Source organism: Sorex araneus, chromosome 2, assembly GCF_027595985.1.
Source record: "Sorex araneus isolate mSorAra2 chromosome 2, mSorAra2.pri, whole genome shotgun sequence".
NCBI classification, from domain to species: domain Eukaryota; kingdom Metazoa; phylum Chordata; class Mammalia; order Eulipotyphla; family Soricidae; genus Sorex; species Sorex araneus.
In genome coordinates this window covers 16,061,376-16,082,272 of record NC_073303.1, presented here as the reverse complement: position 1 = coordinate 16,082,272, position 20,897 = coordinate 16,061,376, and the positions used below count along the sequence as shown (strand labels likewise).

The following is a 20,897-nucleotide window of genomic DNA, read 5'->3' as shown; positions in this document are numbered from 1 at the left end:
TGACTTGAAATCAAATTCCCATGGCTCATTTGATACTCAATGGAGTGACTCTAAACTTTCAAAGGGGCCCAGAGGGATGACTCTGTCACTTGCCATGCCTGTCTGGCAGGTCTATGGTCACAAGTTCAAATCCCTGATGTCCCACATGTGATTTGAATTCTGTCTGGAATCTCCCATGCCATAAAACATTTCTGGACATAGCACAACCAGTCTCTGTGTGTGTGTATGTGTGTGTAGCACAACCAGTCTGTGTGTGTGTGTATGGACGCGCGCACATGTATGTGTGTGCACGTGTGTGTGTGCACACGTAAGCACCCCAAAAAAAGGTGTGCAAACCCTGGTGAATCAGAGTGACTAGAACAATGTGCAAATGCCAAGGCTAGGAAGTCTAAGCCCTGGTGAGCACACATGAGTGGCACAGCACCTCCAGGCTAGCACCATAACATAGCCTGTGAGCCTGAACCAAGAGTGCAACCCTGACATGCATGTGTGCCAACCCCTCCACTGAGGAAGTGCAGCCCTCAGAGAGCACCATGGTCAGGCAGAGCAGGACCCAGAGCCTGACGGTTGACCCCTGCAGGGACCATAGCTGACTTGAGCCAGCACCACCACCAGGCCTAGCTACAACCCCCCTCATCAAAAGAACATCAGCAGGGGCTGGAGAGATAGTCCAACGAATAGGGCGTTTGCCTCGCACATGGCTGACCTGGGTTCAATCTTCAGCACCCCATACGGTCCCCCTAAGCATGGACAGGAGTGACTCCTGAGTGCAGAGACGGAAGTAAGCTCTGAACATATAAACAAGTGTGGCTCCAAAACAAATTTAAAAGAAAAAAAAAAAAGAGCATCAGCCACTACAACAAGGAAGGGAGAGGTGAGACAGGAAATGGGAAAATAATAGCAATAGTAACTTTAAAACAGAAATATTTTACCTTTAAAACCAAAATAAGGGCTGGAGCGATAGTACAGCGGGTAGGGCATTTGCCTTGCATGCAGCCGATCCAGGTTCGATCCCCAGCATCCCATATGGTCCCCTGAGCACCGCCAGGAGTAATTCCTGAGTGCATGAGCCAGAAGTAACCCCTGTGCATTGCCAGGTGTGACCCAAATAGCAAATAAATAAATAAATAATAAAACCAAAATAATTGGGGGACGGAGGCTTAGGATTTTGAGCCATACCCAGCAGCACTCAGAGCTTAATCTCAACTCTGGTCTCAGGGATCACTTTTGCTAATGCTCCGAGGAACATATGGGGTGCCAGGGATCGAACCTGGGATGATGATAGTGGCTTACCTGCCGTGCTAATCTCTTCAGGCCCAAAGGCCAGACATCTGCTGTAAGTAAGGATGTGATTGCATACCAAAAAGCAAAATTTCAAGGATCCAAAAAGGAAACCATTGTTATAGAGTCATTAATCAAAGAGCTTTCTGAGGCTAAAATAACGCATCTGATTTTTCAGAGAGGCTTCTGGAAAAGATATCGGAAGTGGGCATCTTCAGGCCTTTCCAAAGATACTCAGTCACTCATTCCATAAGTATGGATTAGCCTTTCCCTGTGGCAGGTACTGTTCTAGGCTTTCCCGATACAACTGTCAACAAGAGAGAAAAGCCTTTGTTTTCACAGGGTTGACATTCCCTTGTTACTGGAAGGCAGACTGCAGAAGACCATGACAAGCAGGGTGTGGACCCCAACTGCCTAACATCTCAGAGGGTTCCCCAAGCACGAACTCGCAATCATGGGATCCCATCTGTACTTCTAAATAACAATGTTAGGGGGAGACTGTCTCTCCTTTTACATACTTAAGTTGGGAGGCACAGAAACATCTAGAAAACCACAACCATATTCAAGGTCATAGGCATGACCCCCGACTTTCCTCCAGCCTCTTTCACATCCTTGTACGTAGCCCTGCATGTCGCAACCCAGCACTCGTCCCACCGCACCCCCAGCCCCCAGACCTAGGTCTGATTCAATTTCTGATTCGTTGTGACTTTCTTTTTTTTCTTCTTCTCATGGTCTAGGGGCCACATTCAGCAGTGCTCAGGGCTTACTCCTGGTTCTGTGCTTAGAGATCACTCCTGGTATTGCTCCGGGAACCGTATGACCATGTGGGGTACTAAGGATGAAATTTGGGTTTGCTATGTGTGAGGCAAGTGCCTTGCCTGCCGTACGATCACTCCAGCCCTAGTCTGTCTCTGAAAACAGAATATATCTGGCGTCCTTCACTCAGTATGTTTATTCTATATCAATGTAGAGCTCCATGGTTGGGGGCCTGTGCTAGTTAATATTAAGAAAGTTCTTGTCCTGGGGACATGTTGTCCAAAGGCTGGTTTATAGAAACCATTGTCCTGGGGCTACACATTCTAAGGGCTGACTTTCTTGTTTTTCTAGCAGGCTCCTTCCTTGTTCTTAGGGCAGAACATATTGCTAAGGTGTATCAATATGTAATCAAGGAAAATATCATTGAAACAATGTAGCACTGTAGCACTGTTATCCTGTTGTTCCTTGATTTGCTCCAGCCAGCACCAGTAACGTCTCCATTGTGAGACTTGTTGTGACTGTTTTTGGCATATCGAATATGCCACAGGGAGCTTGCCAGGCTCTGCCATGCGGGTGCAATACTCTTGGTAACTTGCCGGGCTCTCTGAGAGGGATGGAGAAATCGAACCCGGGTCGGCCACATGCAAGGCAAATGCTCTATCCACTGTGCTATTGCTCCAGCCTGGTGTAATTATAGAGAAACATCATTGATGTCTAAACGCCCAGTACATTCTAAACTTACATATCCTGAACAATCCTGTATATTTTTCCAATGTATGCTTCCTTCTAGAGACCTATGTCTGTTGCTTGTTCAATAAAGACGTTGTATGAGCACTGCTGTCAGCCCTCCTAACCCCACTGCCCTTCTCCCTCTGCCTTGGGGACCCCGTTTGACTTAGCCGCACGAGACTCGGCACTCCATCACTCACCCCTTCTCACTACTGGGTCATACTCCTGGCAGCAAGCACTGGATTCCCGCCCAGTGTGGGTCCATCACAAACTGAGCTGCCTCACTCTGATGGACTCTTTCACCTAAGAACCATTTTGCACCCCACCTTTAGGGCCCTTCCTTTAGATATCCCAGAATGCTTCAAATAATATCCCATGGGTAGAAATGAAATTTCAGAGAAGACAAAAAAAAAAAAAAACTTTACCTCGCCACTGTTTCATTCATTCCTGGGGCCTTACCTGTGGATATTGGACACGCTGGCAGTAACCAACACGCCATAGCACAGTAACACCAGCACGAACAGGTGTACGGAGTACCTGCGGGACATGGCAGAAAGACATGGGCACCGATCATATTTCATATTAATGTTTCTATCTCCCTCCTGCTGCTGCTGCACTTCTACCTCCCAGCCCAGCCCAAATAGTAAGTGATCCACTGACTGAAGTCTATGTCAGAGAAAAATCAGTCCAAGAGTTAAAATTCTCTGCCTTGACTGATACTAGGAAGTCCCCGTAGATAAAACTGTAGCACTATCTGTGTCAGGAATCCATGCATAGAATGTTTAAACTTTTTTTCTCACATAATAATTGAAAACTAGAAGAGACGTTTCCTTTTTCTTAATTTTCAAGGACCAGAACCCAAAGTCCGATTCCCCAGACTTTGACCTGGAGGCTGATTCAGTACTCTTCATCCTTTAACTTAGTTCTGTGTTGGAGACACATCCGACTATGCTCAGGGCTTACTCTTGGCTTTGTGCTCTGGGCTCACTCGAGGTACTGCTCACGGAACTCTCTGTGATACCAGGCATCAACCAAGGCCAACTGCATGCAAGGCAAGTACTTTGCCCGTTGTTAGCACTCTCCATTCTCTCGCAAATGTGAGTTGAATAAAAGGGAACCAGAGTTTAGCACCTTAAACAAATTCACAGATTTCATAAGTTGTAGGTACCTTAGTGCTGTAGGTACCTTTCCTTAGTGCTGGGAAATGTGATGAGTGGGGCTTCCAACCACTCAGATCATTAAAATGGGAACTTATGGAATTTATGATGATAGGGGAAGTAATGGGTGAACAGGCATCGGGCTTCAGTTATACTGGTGATATGAGTGGTATAGTCATATATCCAAAACAGACTCAACACACTGAAAACCCAAGATCTAAGCTGCCACCACTGAAATTGTGTAATGTGCCTGTCCAGTTGACATGTGAAAATGGGGTGGGGTTTGGGTTTAGCACTGTCTGTAGTACTGTCGTCCCATTGTTCATCGATTTCCTTGAGCAGGCACCAGTAACGTCTCCATTGTTGTGAGACTTGTTACTGTTTTTGGCATATCGAATACACCACGGGTAGCTTGCCCAGCTCTGCTGTGCGAGTAGGATACTCTCGGTAGCTTGCCAGGCTCTACGAGAGGGATGGAGGAATCAAACTGGGGTTGGCCAAGTGCAAGACAAACGCCCTACCCGCTCCAAGGAAGGAACACAGGAACACTGGTGGAGAGAAGTTTACACTGGTGGTGGGATTGGTGTTGAAATATTATATGTCTAAAACTCAACAATCAACAACTTTGTAAATCAAAGTTCTTTAATTTGAAGGGAAAAATGATTTATGAGGCTCATACTCACCAGCCAAAACAGAAGATGACAAAATAGATGCCAAATACAGTGGCGAACGTGTGTCGGACCTCAGGACTGCTTTTACCAGGATTTAAGTAAAGGCGAAACCAGAAGGCAGCCAGCAAGGCAAAGAGCTGGCAAGCCACAAAATTCACCTGCGGGGGAGAAAAAAAGAGAGATTGAAACCCTTTTCCTGTTGTGCCTGAGTGCGAATTATCTCCACTATTTTTCCGCTCTCCACGTCAAGCTGCATCCCTAACCTGGATCTGCGTTTTCTCTCGCTGGTGGAGTGTTGGTTTGTAGAAGGCTTGAGAGGCAGAAAACACAGTTGTATACTTCTGTGTAAAGGAAGTCAGGAACCCAATAATGCCTTTCTCCCCTTTAGGACTAGCCAAGGTCTAGGCACTAGGTCTTTTTTAAGTCAAGGGTCTTTGCTGACCATGAAATCGGTCTGTGATGTTTTTCTACCAACCCCTGCTCTCACACTATCCTTTTGTTTTCTTGTTTCTTTTTTTTTTCTTTTTTTAAACACACTCAGGAGTGCCCAGAGGTTGAACTAGAGTCAGCTGCATACAAAGCAAATGCCTTGTCCTGGTGCTATCTCTCCCACCCCCAGCAGTATCCTAAGTGAAGAATGTATCCTAGAAGCAAGAAAACAAACTCAAGGGCAACGGATAGCTTCAGTTCCCTAATTTGGTAGCTGATAAACAAGACAATGCCAATCCAGAGTAACCACCAACTGTGATCTGACTCTAATTTGCTGATTTCAAAGCAACATCTCTAATACAAAACTGCTCTAATACAAGATTCTTAAGAAAACACAGGGCCAGAGAGAGAGTACAATGGGTATGGTGTTTGCTTTGCACGCGGCCGACCTGGGTTTAATCTCATATGGTCCCGGAGCCCCTGCCAGGAATATTTCCTGGTGCAGAGCCAGGAGTAACCCCTGAGCATCAATGGGTGTGGTAAACAGACACACACAGACACACACACATACACACACGCACACACATACATAAATGAGGCCAAAGCAATAGAACTTGCCTTGCACACAGTCAACCCAGGTTCTAGCCCTGGGGCCCTGTATGGTCCCCCAAACTCCACCAGGAGTGATCCCCGATCATAGAGACCTGAGCACTGTTGAGCACTGATCACAAAACAAAAACAACCAAAAATGAAGAAGAAGAAAAAACCCTGCTTTCAGCCTCCAATAGCAAACAGGCAAAATAAACACCCAACTTCCTCGGGAAAATGTATGTGTTCATTCTGTCCAGGATAGTTTACTTTTTAAAAAAGTTAAAAAAAAAATACACACACATACACACACATGCATGCATATGCACACACACACACACACACACACACACACACAAAATGATGGGTGGCAAGAAATAGCTCAGTGGGTTGGAGCACAGTCTTTGTACACAAGAGGCCTGACATTGATTCCTAGCATCACATGGTTCCCGAGCACTTTAAGGAGTGACCCCTGAGCACCACGCTGGAAGAGTCCCTGAGCACCAGTGGGTGTGGCCCCCAAACAAACAAACAAACAAATACACATCAGTCTCTACAAATAGGTAGCTACATATAGACATCATTCCCTGGCACCCTCAGGAAAAAAATCAGCTGACTGAAAACAAAAGCCAAAATAAACTAGTCAGTTTAACATGAAGTAAAACTGCCAAAGCAGTTTAAAATGTTGATTACCCAGAATGCAAATATGTCCTGTATAGAAGGCGCACAGCTGAAAAGTGGTGGGGGCCAGAAATAGGTGAATCACGCCTCCAGAGTCAGGGTCGTGATTCACACTAGAAAAAGCAGAAGCTGTGAGTGAGATGCTTTAGCGCTCTGGTGAACTGCACTCCACTGCTCTGTTTTCTGGGGTCAGGGTCGGGGGGACCAAGAAGACTGTGAATTCCATAGAGTTCATAGAAAATAATACTTTGGAGCTGGAGAGTACTCAGCTGACCCCTGCTCAATCCCTGATACTTCATGTGGTTCCCCCCAAGTACCTCCCAGGGGGTTCCCCGTGAGCACAAGAGCCAGGAGTCAACCCTGAGGATCACTGGCTTTGGTTCAAGACCCTCCTCCCTGACCCACAAAAAAATGCAGATTTTCAGTTTTACCCCAACCTCCTAGATATTTTCAGATATTTCAGGATGAACCTAATGAGTGGGTTTCACCAGCCCCCACAAGTGACCGTGATCATTTAAGAGCCGCTGGGATAAAGGAGCAAGAAGGCATAAACCTGGCCTTCAGGAGTGTGATGACAAGTAAGAGGCTGTATGCAATGAGACTGATGGAACTGTAATGAAAATTAAGAAAGTGTGATGGGGACTGGGAAACGGAAACTGAGCCCCTAAGTTAAACAAGAGAAGGGAGGGAGGAGCATCCAATTAACCAAGCTAAGAGCCCACCAGCCCACCACATTGACGGCAGCACACTGGGCTGGCAGATTTATGGGAGTGCCGGGGAGATGGTACCTGAAGGCAGCACCAAGAATGGGCAAGAGTTACTGACACTGTTTTTCTTTGAGCACCTGAAGGCCGTGCCACGTGGGAACGATGCATTGGTTGTTTTTCTTTGACTTATTACCTCTCTATGCCCTGTTTCACTGATAAGAATGTACGTAGTTTGTGGCCCACCTTTGGAGGATAACAGAGAGACCCTGAGAGCAAACAGGGCTCTGAGTCTCTCTCTTCTGACGTGGGGTCCTCAGCGCTGAGCCTCTGATAAACTCACTCTCCTATCCTGAGCGCTCGCTCTGTCTGTCTGTCTGTCTGTCTGTCTGTCTGTCTGTCTGTCTCTCTCTCTCTCTCTCTCTCTCAGGCAAGATGGGCAAACTGGTCCCACACTCTCTTTTTGGTCTCTCATTCTATACCTACCCAGAGTCCTTTCTCCTCACGGTATACACCACTCACCTCAGCATGCATTAAGACTTGCGCAGGAACTAAAAGCTTTCTCCTTCCCTACAGCCGCAGCCCTCCTCTCCACGTCCTGGGAGGGCGTCGTGAACGGTTAGCCTGACGCTCCACGGCAAACTGTGCCCAGAGCAGACACGCACAGCATCGCTTAGTTCTAGCGGGAGAGCTGGGGTGGAATTGCTCTTGCAATTACCAAATGGACATCATAAAAGGCACTAGTTGAACCACAGTGAGGTACCACTTCATGCCCATTAGGCTGGCTACTGTTTGTTTGTTTGTTTGTTTCCTTTTAAGTAAGAAGTGCAACAAGTATTGGCAAGAATGTGGGAAATAAGCACCTTTGCATGCAGCTGATGGGAATATTAAATGGTGGAACGGAAGTGTCCCTGACACCTCGATATGTGGACAGGATTTGCCTACCAGCAAAGTTTCAGATCCATCCACCACCAAGAAAACCCCTCCGCCCATTTTTTCTTTTTTTTTTTCTTTTTGGATCACACCCGGCGATGCACAGGGGTTACTCCTGGCTCTGCACTCAGGAATTACCCCTGGTGGTGCTCAGGGGACCATATGGGATGCTGGGAATCGAACCCGGGTCGGCCACGTGCAAGGCAAACGCCCTACCCGCTGTGCTATCACTCCAGCCCCAAGGTTGTTTTGCTTTTACTAGTTTTTATTTAGGCTCTGTCATTTATATACTGTTAACAGAGATTAATAAAGATTTAATACTCTTAATAGAGCTGTTAATAGAGATTAATAGAGTTAATGCCATTAATAAGATTAATAGAGATTTACTACTGTTAATAGAGATTAATAGAGTTAATACTGCTAATAGAGATTAACAGAGATTTAATACTGTTAATAGAGCTGCAGGCAAACAGTGTTCTAACTCCACACCCACCACCCGTGCCAGAGTCCCATAACAATGACCCAATATCCCTCCCACCCACCACCCAACTTATCCCATTGGAAAAATCTTGTTTTTTGGGGGGCACACCCAGAGATGCTCAGGGGTTAGTCCTGGCTCATGCACTCAGGAATTACTCCTGACGGCGCTGGGGGACCATATGGGATGCCGGAGATTGAACCCAGGTCAGCCATGTGCAAGGCAAACGCCCTACCCGCTGTACTAGCATTTTGCCCCTGGCAAAATCATTTTTAAAAGCCATTATAGTGCAGGTCACATGTTTACAATCATGCTAACATTTATGTTCCGGATAAGCACAATCCCTCAGCAGCCCTGAAGCGTCCCAGACACTCCATTCACATCCTTATGCTACATCCAGTCCATCTGGATATTCCCCCACCCACTCCCCGCTGTAGTTATTTCTTTACAAGATCAATCCAAACTTGGCACTGCGAAGTTCTTGCTGTTAATATTTTCCTACCTGGGTGAGGATAACATTTGCACAAGCGAGGCACTGACTGAACTGAACACACAGTCGTATTGTTAGGCACTGACTGGCTTCCCAACCCCTCTCGTCCGGGTGGGAGTCTCGTGGCTGCCCGAGTTTTCCCTGTGGCCTTTCTCCTGCAGCAGCAGCAAAACAGCTGAGAGGAGCCTATCCCCGGCTCTCCTAAGTGGAGTTTTACAGACCTAAAGAGGGAGCAAATCGAACAGCAAAGCCATCTGCAGACACTCAAAATGGTCATTTTGCATGGAGAGTGTCGTGCTAAGTGAAATGAGTCAGAGAGAGAGGGACAGACAGAGAAGGACTGCACTCATTTGTGGAGTATAGAATAACATCACATGAGACTAACACTCAAGGGCAGTAGACACAAGGGCCAGGAAGATTGCTCCATGGTTGGAAGCCTGCCTCATCAGTGGAAGAAGAAGGCAGCTGGGATAGAGAAGGGATCACTAAGTCAATGATGGATGGAGGGGTCACGCAGGATGGGAGATGTGGGCTGAAAGTAGATAAAGGACCAAAGGTGAAACCTCTCAGGGTCTGTGTTGCAAACCATAGTGCCCAAAAGTAGAGAGAGAGTATGGGGGAAATTGTCTGCCATGAGGCAGGGGGAGGGTGGGAAAGGGGGCGTATACTGGGGACATTGGTGGTGGGGAATGTGCACTGGTGGAGGGATGGGTATTTGATCATTGTGTGATTATAACTCAAACATGAAAGCTTGTAACTGTATCACATGGTGATTCAATAAAAATTTTTGTTAAAGATAAAAGAAACAGAAAGGTTATATTGTTTTTCCGCTTTTTACTTCTAAGCACTGGTTTTGCAGAGCAAGAGCAAAGCTGGAGAACGAAACACATGCCACGATAGAGCAATTCCTCCCACCGCATCCAGGGGATGTGTGGGGGTCCCGTCCTGTCCAGCAGGAAGGACCCTTATTTGAGCTGAGAAAGGGACGCAGCCGAATGAACAGACGCAGAGCCAGAAAGCAGCAAGAAAGAGGAAAAGCTTTATTCTACTGGCAGTTACAACATTTATCCTTTTCTGCTGGGGAGAGAGTGCTATGGTATACGTGGCCGGACCCCCGTACAAACTGTAGTAAATTACAGATTGTGACATGTCCATTTATCACATCATGCATGTGCATTGGCTCGTGAAAACGATGGCGGAACAGTAAGGTCAATACGGGCAGTACGGTCAGTAGTGGCAACGTTGTTACAGGCAATTTGAGCAAGCCTCTGTTTTACAGAAGTTAAGAGCCAGGCTTGGAAACTGGCTCCCTACAGGGGTGTAGGGGACGGGCCTTGTCCAGGAGCCCAGCGGCGCGTGAGTAAGAGCCACAGAGGCTGGGCCCCGCTCTGAGAACAGCGGCCAGGCACCCTGAGGGCCAGCAGGCCTGAAAGGGTGGTCGTTGGCCTACGGGGCATGTCGAGAGTTGGAAGACAACGCAGACCTATGAGGCTGCAGCCCCGAGCAGGAGCAACTCCGAGCTGAGGCCACCCAGGCCCCAGTGGCACAGGGAGCGGAAGGACAGTGAGGGTTCTCGGACCCTCGGGACTTACTCCCCAGGCACGGAGGTAGATGCACCATTTCTGTAACCAACCTTAAAGGGGAAGTGGGAGTCCAAAGATGATCGGGTTAGCCTGAAAGCTGAACTGTATTGAAGAAATTTACTTTTTTTTTTTGCATACCTATGGGCTGGAGCGATAGCACAGCGGGTAGGGCGTTTGCCTTGCAAGCACACGGGTTCTATGCCTCCGCCCCTCTGCGAGAGCCGGGCAAGCTACCAAGAGTATATTCTGCCCGCACGGCAGAGCCTGGCAAGCTCCCCATGGCATATTCAGTATGCCAAAACCAGTAACAACAAGTCTCACAATGGAGACGTTACTGGTGAGCGGGACGACAGTGCTACAGTGCATATCTATGTCGTGGCTGTGATTTTTTTTATAACCCATTATTATTACCCTGATAGAAATGTGCACAGGACAGGAGTTAAGGGGGTCACCTGGCATACAGCTGAACTGGGTTCCATTCCCTGCACTGCATATGGTCCCTGAGCTCTGCCAGGAGCGATCCCTAAGTACAGAGCTAGGAGTAAGCCCCGTGTGCCCCCTCCAAAGCCAACAATTAGTAAAGACACATAAAATACTGAAAGGGCACCCCTCAGGTTACCATTCTTTTCCAGAATAATATGGTAGTGTTTGCGCTGATTCTTATTTTGCACTGCGCTGTTTTTACATGTGTATTTATTAGATGCACTATAGCACTGTCCTCCCGTTGTTCGTCGATTTGCTCGAGTGGGATCCAGTAACTTCTCTACTACGGGACTTGTTACTGTTTTTGGCATATCAAATACGCCACGGGGAGCTTGCCAGGCTCTGCCATGCAGGCGGGATACTCTCAGTGGCTTGCTGGGCTCTCCGAGAGGGATGGAGGACTCGAACCCGGGTTGGCCACACGCAAAGCAAATGCCCTATCCACTGTGCATATATGTATATATTATTAGATGACAAAAAGAAAATGCAGAAAATGCTGAAGCACTATGATAAGACAAAATGAAGCAAAAAAAATTTTTTTTCAGATGTAGAGGGATAATCAGCAGTGGTAAACCTTGCTCCAAGAACACCAGCGAGTCCCCCTGTTCAATATAATTTTACATTAAATTATAATATAGTTTTAATTAAATGTGGTTTAATTTAAATTATATATAATTTTGTATGTTTTAATATTCAATATAATTTTAATTAAAATGGATATTATAAAGTACCTGCAGGATGGAAAACATTTTCTGTAAACTATGCACAATCAAAGGCTTTTGTTTTGTTTTGTTTGAGTTTGGATTTTTAGGCCACACCTGGCAGTGCCAAGTGCCAAGTGGGCCTCACTCTCTGCAGTACTCCAAAAACCGTACAGTGCTGGGGACTGAATCTTGGCCTCCCGCATGCAAAACATATGCTCAGTCCTTTGAACGAACTCTCAATATTCAAAATTGTTGAAAAACAATAGTGGTTTGTGGAAAACAGCAAAGAGCACTTAAAATTGGACACTTGTGATATCAGGATGTGGGAACTCCTGACATACTTATTGTGCGATTTGTAATTCTAAATACCATGTGGGATTTCCTGCACATTCTCCACACCTACCATCAAGGCATTCCAAGAAATTATGCTTATGGCTGATGCCCAACTCAATTCTCTCTCTCTCTCCCCCCTACCTCCCTTCCTCTCTCTCTCTTTCTCTCTCATTCATTCATTCATTCATTCACACACACAGACACAGTATCCATATTTAATTCTACCTATTCTATCCTCAGACCTGCAGTTATTAGCATCTACTGCAAGTTTAATTTTGTAAGAAGTTAGACACAAGTCCTTGGAAACAACCAAGGAGCAAAAGGTTCACCTTATAAAATCAGTAAAAGTTTCATCTTATCAAATCCTGCCATTTGCAACAGCACTATGGACCTAAAGGTAGCTTACCCCAGGAAATCAATCACAGAGAGAAAGACAAACACTATAGTATTGCATTATATATGTGAGTATATATATACTATATATGTACATATAAAATATGTATATAATATGAATATATCTCATATATATGAGATATGTATGTGTGTATATTGTATGCATGTATTATATATGCATATATTATATATCATCACCGTCACTGTCATCCCGTTGCTCATCTATTTGCTCGAGCAGGCACCAGTAACATCTCCATTGTGAGACTTGTTGTTACTGTTTTTGGCATATTGAATACGCCACAGGTAGCTTGCCAGGCTCTGTCGTGCAGGTGAGATACTCTCGGTAGCTTGCCGGGCTCTCCAAGAGGGGCGGAGGAATCAAACCCAGGTCAGAGGCGTGCAAGGCAAATGCCTTACCCGCTGTACTATCGTTCTAGCCATATATGCATATATTACATATATATTACATGTATACATATATGCATCTCTCATCCTAAAGAAACCACACTCTATGCAACACCATGCAATGTGAAGGACCAATGAGAATGAAACTTTACTTTTCAACACAATCTTCCCATTGAAAAGAAGTGAGTACACAGTTAGGCTTTTCCTGCTGCCTTGCCTAATTCTGAGCAGCCACAAAGAATGTGCCACTCTGGGAGCAAGCAAAGCTGCACAATCAAGGTACTATGCAGGCTTCTGGTGAGGAAACGCAGGTGCCGAGCTGCAGAATCAGACTTGCCACACGGGCGAGCTTGGAATAACTAGACACAGCAAGCACAAGACTGCCAACACACCACAAGGTAATGAAACGCAAGCCCAAGGATTTTCCTTTTTCCCCCCCACTAAGCATATTCAATTCAGGGTTACCTTTTCAGATGTAACTTGCCTATCTTTCTGCGCTGGTGGGCCCTCATGGGCTAGGGGGATTAGGGTCCCAAAGCCCGAAAAAGCTTCCAACCAACCAAACAGACCTGGGCCAGCAGCAAACAGCTCTGCCTCCCTCCTAATGAAGAAATGCCAGCCCGCTATTTTTAACCAACAGCAAATATGAATGGTCCGAAACTGCTTCCTCCACTCCAGTGGCCTACCCGTGGCTCACCGAGGAGGTAGGCAACCGTCCAGGCCTGGAATGTTTTTCTCTGCGGCCCTGCCTTATATGCTCCAAGATAAAACAAATCTAATTAAACAATTCCTTATTTAAAGACAAGCCGGGCCCACATCCTACTCTTTCTGCCATGCCCCCACAAACAAATGTGGCCGAGGACGAGTGCAAAAATGCTATTCCCTTCTGTGGCACAGAACAAAAGGGGTTTGTACTGTGCTTTTCAGCTTTCAAGGTCTCTTTCAAAGAGACCCTTGTTGTACTTTTCATTCCAAACTTCTTGGAATGTCAGCAAGAAACGCTTTCAAATCTGTCGTGAGCCAATTTGGGAGAGATGGTCTCTAACCCATTTGTTCCAAGCTCCTAGAGAAGCAAATATTATCTAAAGTCGCTCATCAACATAGACAATGTGTAACGAAACAAACTTCTGAGATTTTGTTTCATCAAAAGAACAAATGCCATTTCCCACACATTCACTACACAAAAAGTTCTGGCCAATCACCCCTGATTCTGAAAGGGATCCCCTCACAACTTTAAGAAGTAGCTAACTCTCAATTTATAGATGAGAGTTACGGATGTGATAGATGTTATAGGTATAGATGCTATAGTTATAGTTTCCATCGATTTATAGATGGAAATGAAAAAATAAAATAGCTATGCACAAGGGCTAGAAATACAGTGCAGAGGTAAAGGCATTTGCCTAGCATGTGGTCAGTCCTGGATATCTCCCCAGTGCTATTCATGGTCAGTCCCCCAATTATGCCAGGGGTTGTTCCTGAGTACAGAGCTGGGAATAACCCCTGAGCACCACCAGGTGAAGCGCCCAAATCCAAACTAAAATAATAATAATAACCTCTTTTAAAACCTGTTTCCAAATACAGTCACCGCTAGATCCTGAAACTCCAAGTCCCACCAGGAGTGATCCCTGAGCACAGAGCCAAGAGTAAGCCCTGAATACTGCCAGATGTGGTCCCAAAACAAAAAAGAGTAAGCCATCCTGTCCTGGACTGAGAGCATCTGGAAAAGGCCCCTCAACACATATGTACTCCATTTAAGCTACAAATGAGCTGTGGCTGGCCTGATTCCGTGAGTGGTAAGTGATAAGTCACATATAAGAGTTATGGGGTAGGGGCTGGAGCAATAGCACAGCGGGTAGGGCATTTGCCTTGCACGTGGCCGACCCAGGTTCGATTCCCAGCATCTCATATGGTCCCCCAAGCACTGCCAGGAGTAATCCCTGAGTGCAGGGCCAGGAATAACCCCTGAGCATCACCGGGTGTGGCCCAAAAAAGAAAAAAAAGAGAGTTATGGTGTAGAGTGAAAATCTTTTGAAAACTGAGTTCAGTGAATGGATGCAAATGGGGACATGACTGTGCTCTTTTTTGCAGGACCAAGAAAAATCATGCATGTAAGGGAGATTATCTTGTGAGAATCTGCCTCCAGCTTGCCTCACACTCCCTAAATTTTTACAACTTTCAGCTGAGTGAGTAGATGTTCTGCAGAGATGTCCTCACAACAAAGTTCTTCCCAGTATTTAATTGGAATGAAACTCAGAAGTTGGCAGAATTTTGGTATGATGGGGGCATCTGTGAGCATGATACAAGTTTGTTCCCATCTAACTTTCTACAGTTACATCCGTTTTCCATTTGACAAATAAAGGTATTTCATATTCAAAATCAAAACTTGTATGTAAAAATTTTTAAAATCAATAATGACAAGGATGATTCTTTTTATGCCCTTCCATCTTTGGGTCTAATTTCCAGGTTGATTCCACATTGAGGAGAAGAAACAGGCGCTAGTTACCAGTCTCCCAAAATTCCATGCGACGTCAGTTTACTCGAGCAATCGGCAAGTGGTTTTTCAGGTGTTTTGCACTGCAATGAGTATAATTATGAATAAACTGAAACTTGTGCATAGGTATCCTTATGTACCAATGATCTTCTTCCTACGAGGTGAATTTCTGGAAGTTGGGTCCCATGCTTTTAATTTTTAATTTTAATGAATCTGACCAGATTGTTCTCTCTAAAAGAGGAAGCAATGTTTACCCCCAAAATCACGCAAAAGTTTCTGAGTCTGTGTCTTTTACCCTTAACCAGCACTGGACATTATACAGATGTTTAATTTTTTTTAATCAGATGGCAGATTATTCATTTCAATTTGCACATTCCTCTCAGTTGAGAACTATTGATTGATGTCTTGCTGGCCTTTGGCCAATGAATTAATTTGTGGCAAGCCTGTGCTAGTTAATATTAAGAAAGTTCTTGTCTTGGGGACATGTTGTCTAAAGGCTGGTTTATTAGAAACCACTGTCTTGGGGTTACACAAGGGCTACCTAAGGGCTGACTTTCTTGTTTTTCTAGCAGGTTCTTTCCTCGTTCTTATGACAGAACATGTTGCTAAGGTGTATCAACACATAACCAAGGAAAATATCATGGAAATGATGTAATTATAGAAAAACATCATTGATGACTAGAAGCCCAGTACATTCTAAAGTAATGTATCCTGAACATTCCTGTATATTTTTTCAATATCTGTTTCCTTCTACTTTTTTTTCTTTTTGGGTCACACCCAGCGATGCTCAGGAGTTACTCCTGGATCTGCACTCAGGAATTACTCCTGGCAGTGCTTGGGGGACAATATGGGATGCCGGGGGATCGAACCCAGGTTGGCTGTGTGCAAGGCAAATGCCCTACCCGCTGTGCTATCGCCCTGGCCTCTCTGTTTCCTTCTAGAGACCTATAAAGTCTGTTGCTTATTCAATAAAGATGCTGCATGAGCATTGCTTGTCAGCCCTCCTTACCCCATGGTCCTTCTCTCTCCGCCTCAGGGACCCTGTTTGACTTAGCCGCGTGGGATGCGGCATTAATTGACCACTAAACTCCCATTTTCAAGCAGTTACTAGGTAAGGGGAGAGTGAGGCTGATGAATTAAGTGTGCAGATCTAATCCACAGTCAGGAGAATCATTTTAGACGAAGGGGCACAAGCTCTAAAGCCTGACAGGTAGGAGTGGAAGCCTCCCCCAACTCATTCCAAATTGTACAACTATAACTGAGTCGCCAACCTGTGCTTCACACTCTTCCATAAAGCCAGAGCTACCCTCACAGAATCAAACACGCTACTATGTGTAAACAGCACTCGCCTATGCGTTATGAAATGTTAAGTGTGTGCGAGATATCACCGTCTCTTTGTTTCCACCAAGCTGTTTACCCAACACAGTAGCAAGGAGAAAAGCTCAAAGGTACTAATTAGAGTTGAACAATTTTCCTCCACATTCTGGAGTGGAAAGAATGCAAATGATGGAAACCCCCTACCAAGAAAAAATAAAAACAAAGATGGTCTTCCAAATGTATAGTCCTTCCTTGGGAGCCTAAATGTCAGTATATGCTAAATTATAAATATATGATTAGCCCATCTCCTGTCCCAAATGAAATTTGGGTGGAAGACTGAGCTCGAGAGAGGTGATTCTCAATACCCTAATATGTTTGTAAATCTCCTCATTGATTTGTTTTAAATTCTTAGACATACACACTTAAAGCAGCAGCAGTGCTCAAGATATAGCCACCAACTAGCATGCAGCATGAATCAACTGTACCCCGACACTATAGTGTCATCTTTCTTATTTATTAAAAATATATCTGCACACAGCATTTGGTGGTTTCATATCACCAAGGAGGGAACACATAGAAATATCCTCAGCGTTTTCCCCAGGAGAAAAGTGGGGAGGTTAAATAAGGATATTTAACGAGAGAGGCAGACGGACTCCCAAGCCACCTCTTTCCCCAACAACCTACGTTGTCTCCTAAACAAACAATCAAAAACCCTGACATGCAAACCAGGTATGATATCACTCCTTTGTGGTTCATATGCCAAACAAGAAGAGAGAGACACATGAAAGCATAATAAACTTTTAGACTATGAGACCGAACGGGTGGTTACCAGGAGTGAAAGGGACAGAAGGGGTGGGTGAATCAGATAAAAGATTCCGTTGACAGGGGAAAGATAGATAGAACTGGTCTTTTAGTGGAGAACTTAGGACACACAGAATGTGGATTTATCATGAGGCATGGCTGAGACTTGTGTAATGTTATACAATGCTGCTTCGAGTTCTTAAAATTATATTCATTTTTTTTAATTCTAATTTAAATCAGACACCTTCCCCAGCCCTCTGAAGTAAATATTTGATCATTCCTAAGAAAGCACCCTTCTTAGTAAGATGCGCTTTCCTGTCACCAATAATACACCTTACTATTTAAGATGCTATTGTGGATCACACATCTTTGGGGAAAACAGAAAATGCAGGACTAGAAGGCTCTCTCTCTATTTTCTTATGCAATACCCCAGGGTGTGACCAATTATCTCGGAGTGTGTTGTGAAATTCTTAAAAGTCTCAAAACAGAATTGATTTTTAATTTAGTTAAAGTTGAAGGTAAAATGCATCACCATTTAGCTTCTATAAAACAGAGATCTTATGTGGCCAGATGGGCTAAAAGCCATAACCCAAACAGAGGAGAGACCCAAGACCTAGTAGTTGGTGGGCCCCAGGGATGTTGGAGGTAGGTGAATGCTTAGTTATGCCTGGCCACCAGGAACTAAGCTTTCTTTGGCTCCCGTTACATAATCAACACCTCTAAAAGCTGCATTTACAACGATAGGGACACTCCACCATGACTGAGTAAAAGTAATTCTATATCCCTGCTGAAAAGGAACCTCCGCTTACACTACAGAAAAACAGGTGAGATGAGACCAAATACTAGTCCTAGGTTTAAAATTTTAGTAAAGGGGCCGGAGCGATAGCACAGCGGGTAGGGCGTTTGCCTTGCACGCGGCCGACCTGGGTTCGATCCCCGGCATCCCATATGGTCCCCCAAGCACCGCCAGGAGTAATTCCTGAGTGCAAAGCCAGGAGTAACCCCTGAGCATCGCTGGGTGTGACCCAAAAAGCAAATAAATAAATAAATAAATAAATTTTAGTAAAGAGAGAGTAAGAGAGAAATTATCTGCCGTAAAGGCAGGGGGTGGCGGGTATACTGGTGGTGGAAAACGCGCACTGGTGGAGGGATGGGTGTTTGATCATTGTATTACTGAAACTCAATCATGAAAGCTTTGTAACTGTATCTCACAGTGATTCAATTAAAAAAAAATTTTTTTTCCCATCGGTGTTCCCTTTTGGCCTATTGATTCTTCCACCAACAGAGTCAGAAGTGAATTGGAGAGGGTTAGGATTTTAATTTTCAATGTTTTCTTCCAAAGAATACCCAAAGTCATTCTCCCAACATTTCACAACACCCAGTCAAAGTCACCAACTTTTGCCTTGCTTTCTGGAGTAATAAACCATAACCGTCCAACCACTGCTCGTCATTTGACATTGTAGTCATCACTGTTTCCTTTTTTAAAAAAAAAAAATTTATAAAATATTTTGTGGGCCATTTGTTTTGCGTGTGTGTGTGTGTGTGTGTGTGTGTGGCAGTTTAAGTTGTTAGTTTTTTAAATCAGTACATTTTAATGGAAACAACTTGACCAAACATCTGTCACAGAACTTGAGATACATTAAAACAAAGTTTAATAAGAAAAAAAATAAAACATTTATTTGGGGCATGGGAGGGTTTGGGCCACACGATCTGGGCTCAGGGCTCTGTACTGAGGGATCACTCCAGTCGTGCTCTGGGGAGCACATGTGGTGCCTGGGATTGAACTGGCTTCTGCAAAAGCCTCAATCCCTTTACGAGCCCTCCAGTCCCTCCTCTTTGCTTTGTTCTTCACTCTCAGGCACCACATTCTCTCGGTGGCATTTCCCTCTCTGGTTACTCCTTCTCCTTCTGCACTGAGGGCTTATAAAATGCTGCCACCCAAAGATGGTACCTTCTGGGCCCATCCAGGCCAGCTTTCTTTCATGCCACGCACCCTATCCAGGGCCCTCTCACTCCTGCGTCTCCAAACGCCAGCTGAGGACTTGCAATTCCCACTCTTCCTCCCCGGAGTCTCCCCCACATTCCCAGGCCATCAGCTTCTAGGCCCACTGGAATCCTCGCGCTGCTATAACGCACTATCTCGAGCAGCATAGACACTGTCCCTTTCCCTCTTCCGACAGGGACTTTTTTCTAGGGACAGAGCCCTTTTCTAGGGACAGAAACCCAACTTTCCCAGCGAGAATGACACTTCCTTCTCCTAACCCCACTAAATAGAAGTGATCTCCTGGCCTATCACTATCACCACCTGCGTCTATCTTTAAGTCAAGTTGCTTTCCTTCTCTCAGCCTATCTTCACTCAGACCCAACCTCATTTTGCTCGGACAATTTGGACAGTCACTCATGTCACATCCCTGACTCTGACCCTGCCCGTTCTCCCTCCCCTCCTGCTTAGTCTTCTGATCTCAGCTTAAGTCATCTCCTCCAGGGAGTTTCTTTGCTGATACCCCCACAGCACCACCAGCTTGCACAGCCATTGCTTCCAGAACTGGAATGGAAAAATAGCTTCAAGAGGGGCTGGAGCACAGCGGGTAGGGCGTTTGCCTTGCACGCAGCCAACCCAGGTTCGATTCCCAGCATCCCATATGGTCCCCTGAGCACTGCCAGGAGTAATTCCTGAGTGCAGACCCAGGAGTGACTCCTGTGCATCACCAGGCGTGACCCAAAAAGAAAAAAAAAAAAGCTCCAAGAGGGCAGAGACCAAGGCCATAGTGGCTGAAGTCTCAAAATTTGAATGAAAGAATGAATGAATGTATGGGATGCTTAGGAACAAATATGTTTGGTTAGCATGTTAAGAGAACAATCAAAGTAGATCGAGATAAGGCAGATCAGAGAGCAGGTAGCAGGGGACCACCCTTGCTCAGGATTCTGTAAGGTATAATATGTATGTTAATATATATATATTATTATCCTGAGTAATTCTGTAAAAAGTACAGAATGCAATGTTATATATTTATATATTTATTATAAATATATATTTATGTATATATATTATGGGATGGAGCAATAGCACAGCAGGTGGGGCGTTTGCCTTGCACATGGCCGACCCGGGTTCGATCCCTCTCGGAGAGCCCGGCAATCTACCGAGAGTATCTCAATCACAGGGCAGAGCCTGGCAAGCTACTCGTAGCGTATTCAATATGCCAAAAATAGTAACAACAAATATCACGATGGAGACGTTATTGGTGCCCACTTGAGCAAATTGATGAGCAACGGGATGGCAGTGACACAGTGATACAGTGATATATATATATATATATATATATATTATAAACATGTAAACCTTATATATTCATGTATCTACCTGGCTTCTACCAGGTTCTCAAAGAATATTTACTAAAGATCTAATGTGTAAGAATGAGCTCTTTGAGGCGTGCATGTCAAACCCAGGTTAAATATAAGGCAACAAATGACCCCCTAGGAACTGCTGAGA

The 20,897-nt window shown here is 45.0% G+C and overlaps 1 protein-coding gene across 1 annotated transcript in view; it reads right to left on the bottom strand.

The window, feature by feature from the left end:
* Positions 1 to 20,897, bottom strand: part of MBOAT1 (membrane bound O-acyltransferase domain containing 1) — a 112,339-nt gene that overhangs the window by 42,969 nt on the left and 48,473 nt on the right. Inside the window, exons 2-3 of the mRNA XM_004613937.2 lie at positions 4,607 to 4,752; positions 3,226 to 3,303 (exon numbers count right to left, since the gene is read on the bottom strand). Coding sequence (XP_004613994.2) covers positions 3,226 to 3,303; positions 4,607 to 4,752 — 224 coding nt within the window. The remainder of the gene's footprint in view (positions 1 to 3,225; positions 3,304 to 4,606; positions 4,753 to 20,897) is intronic.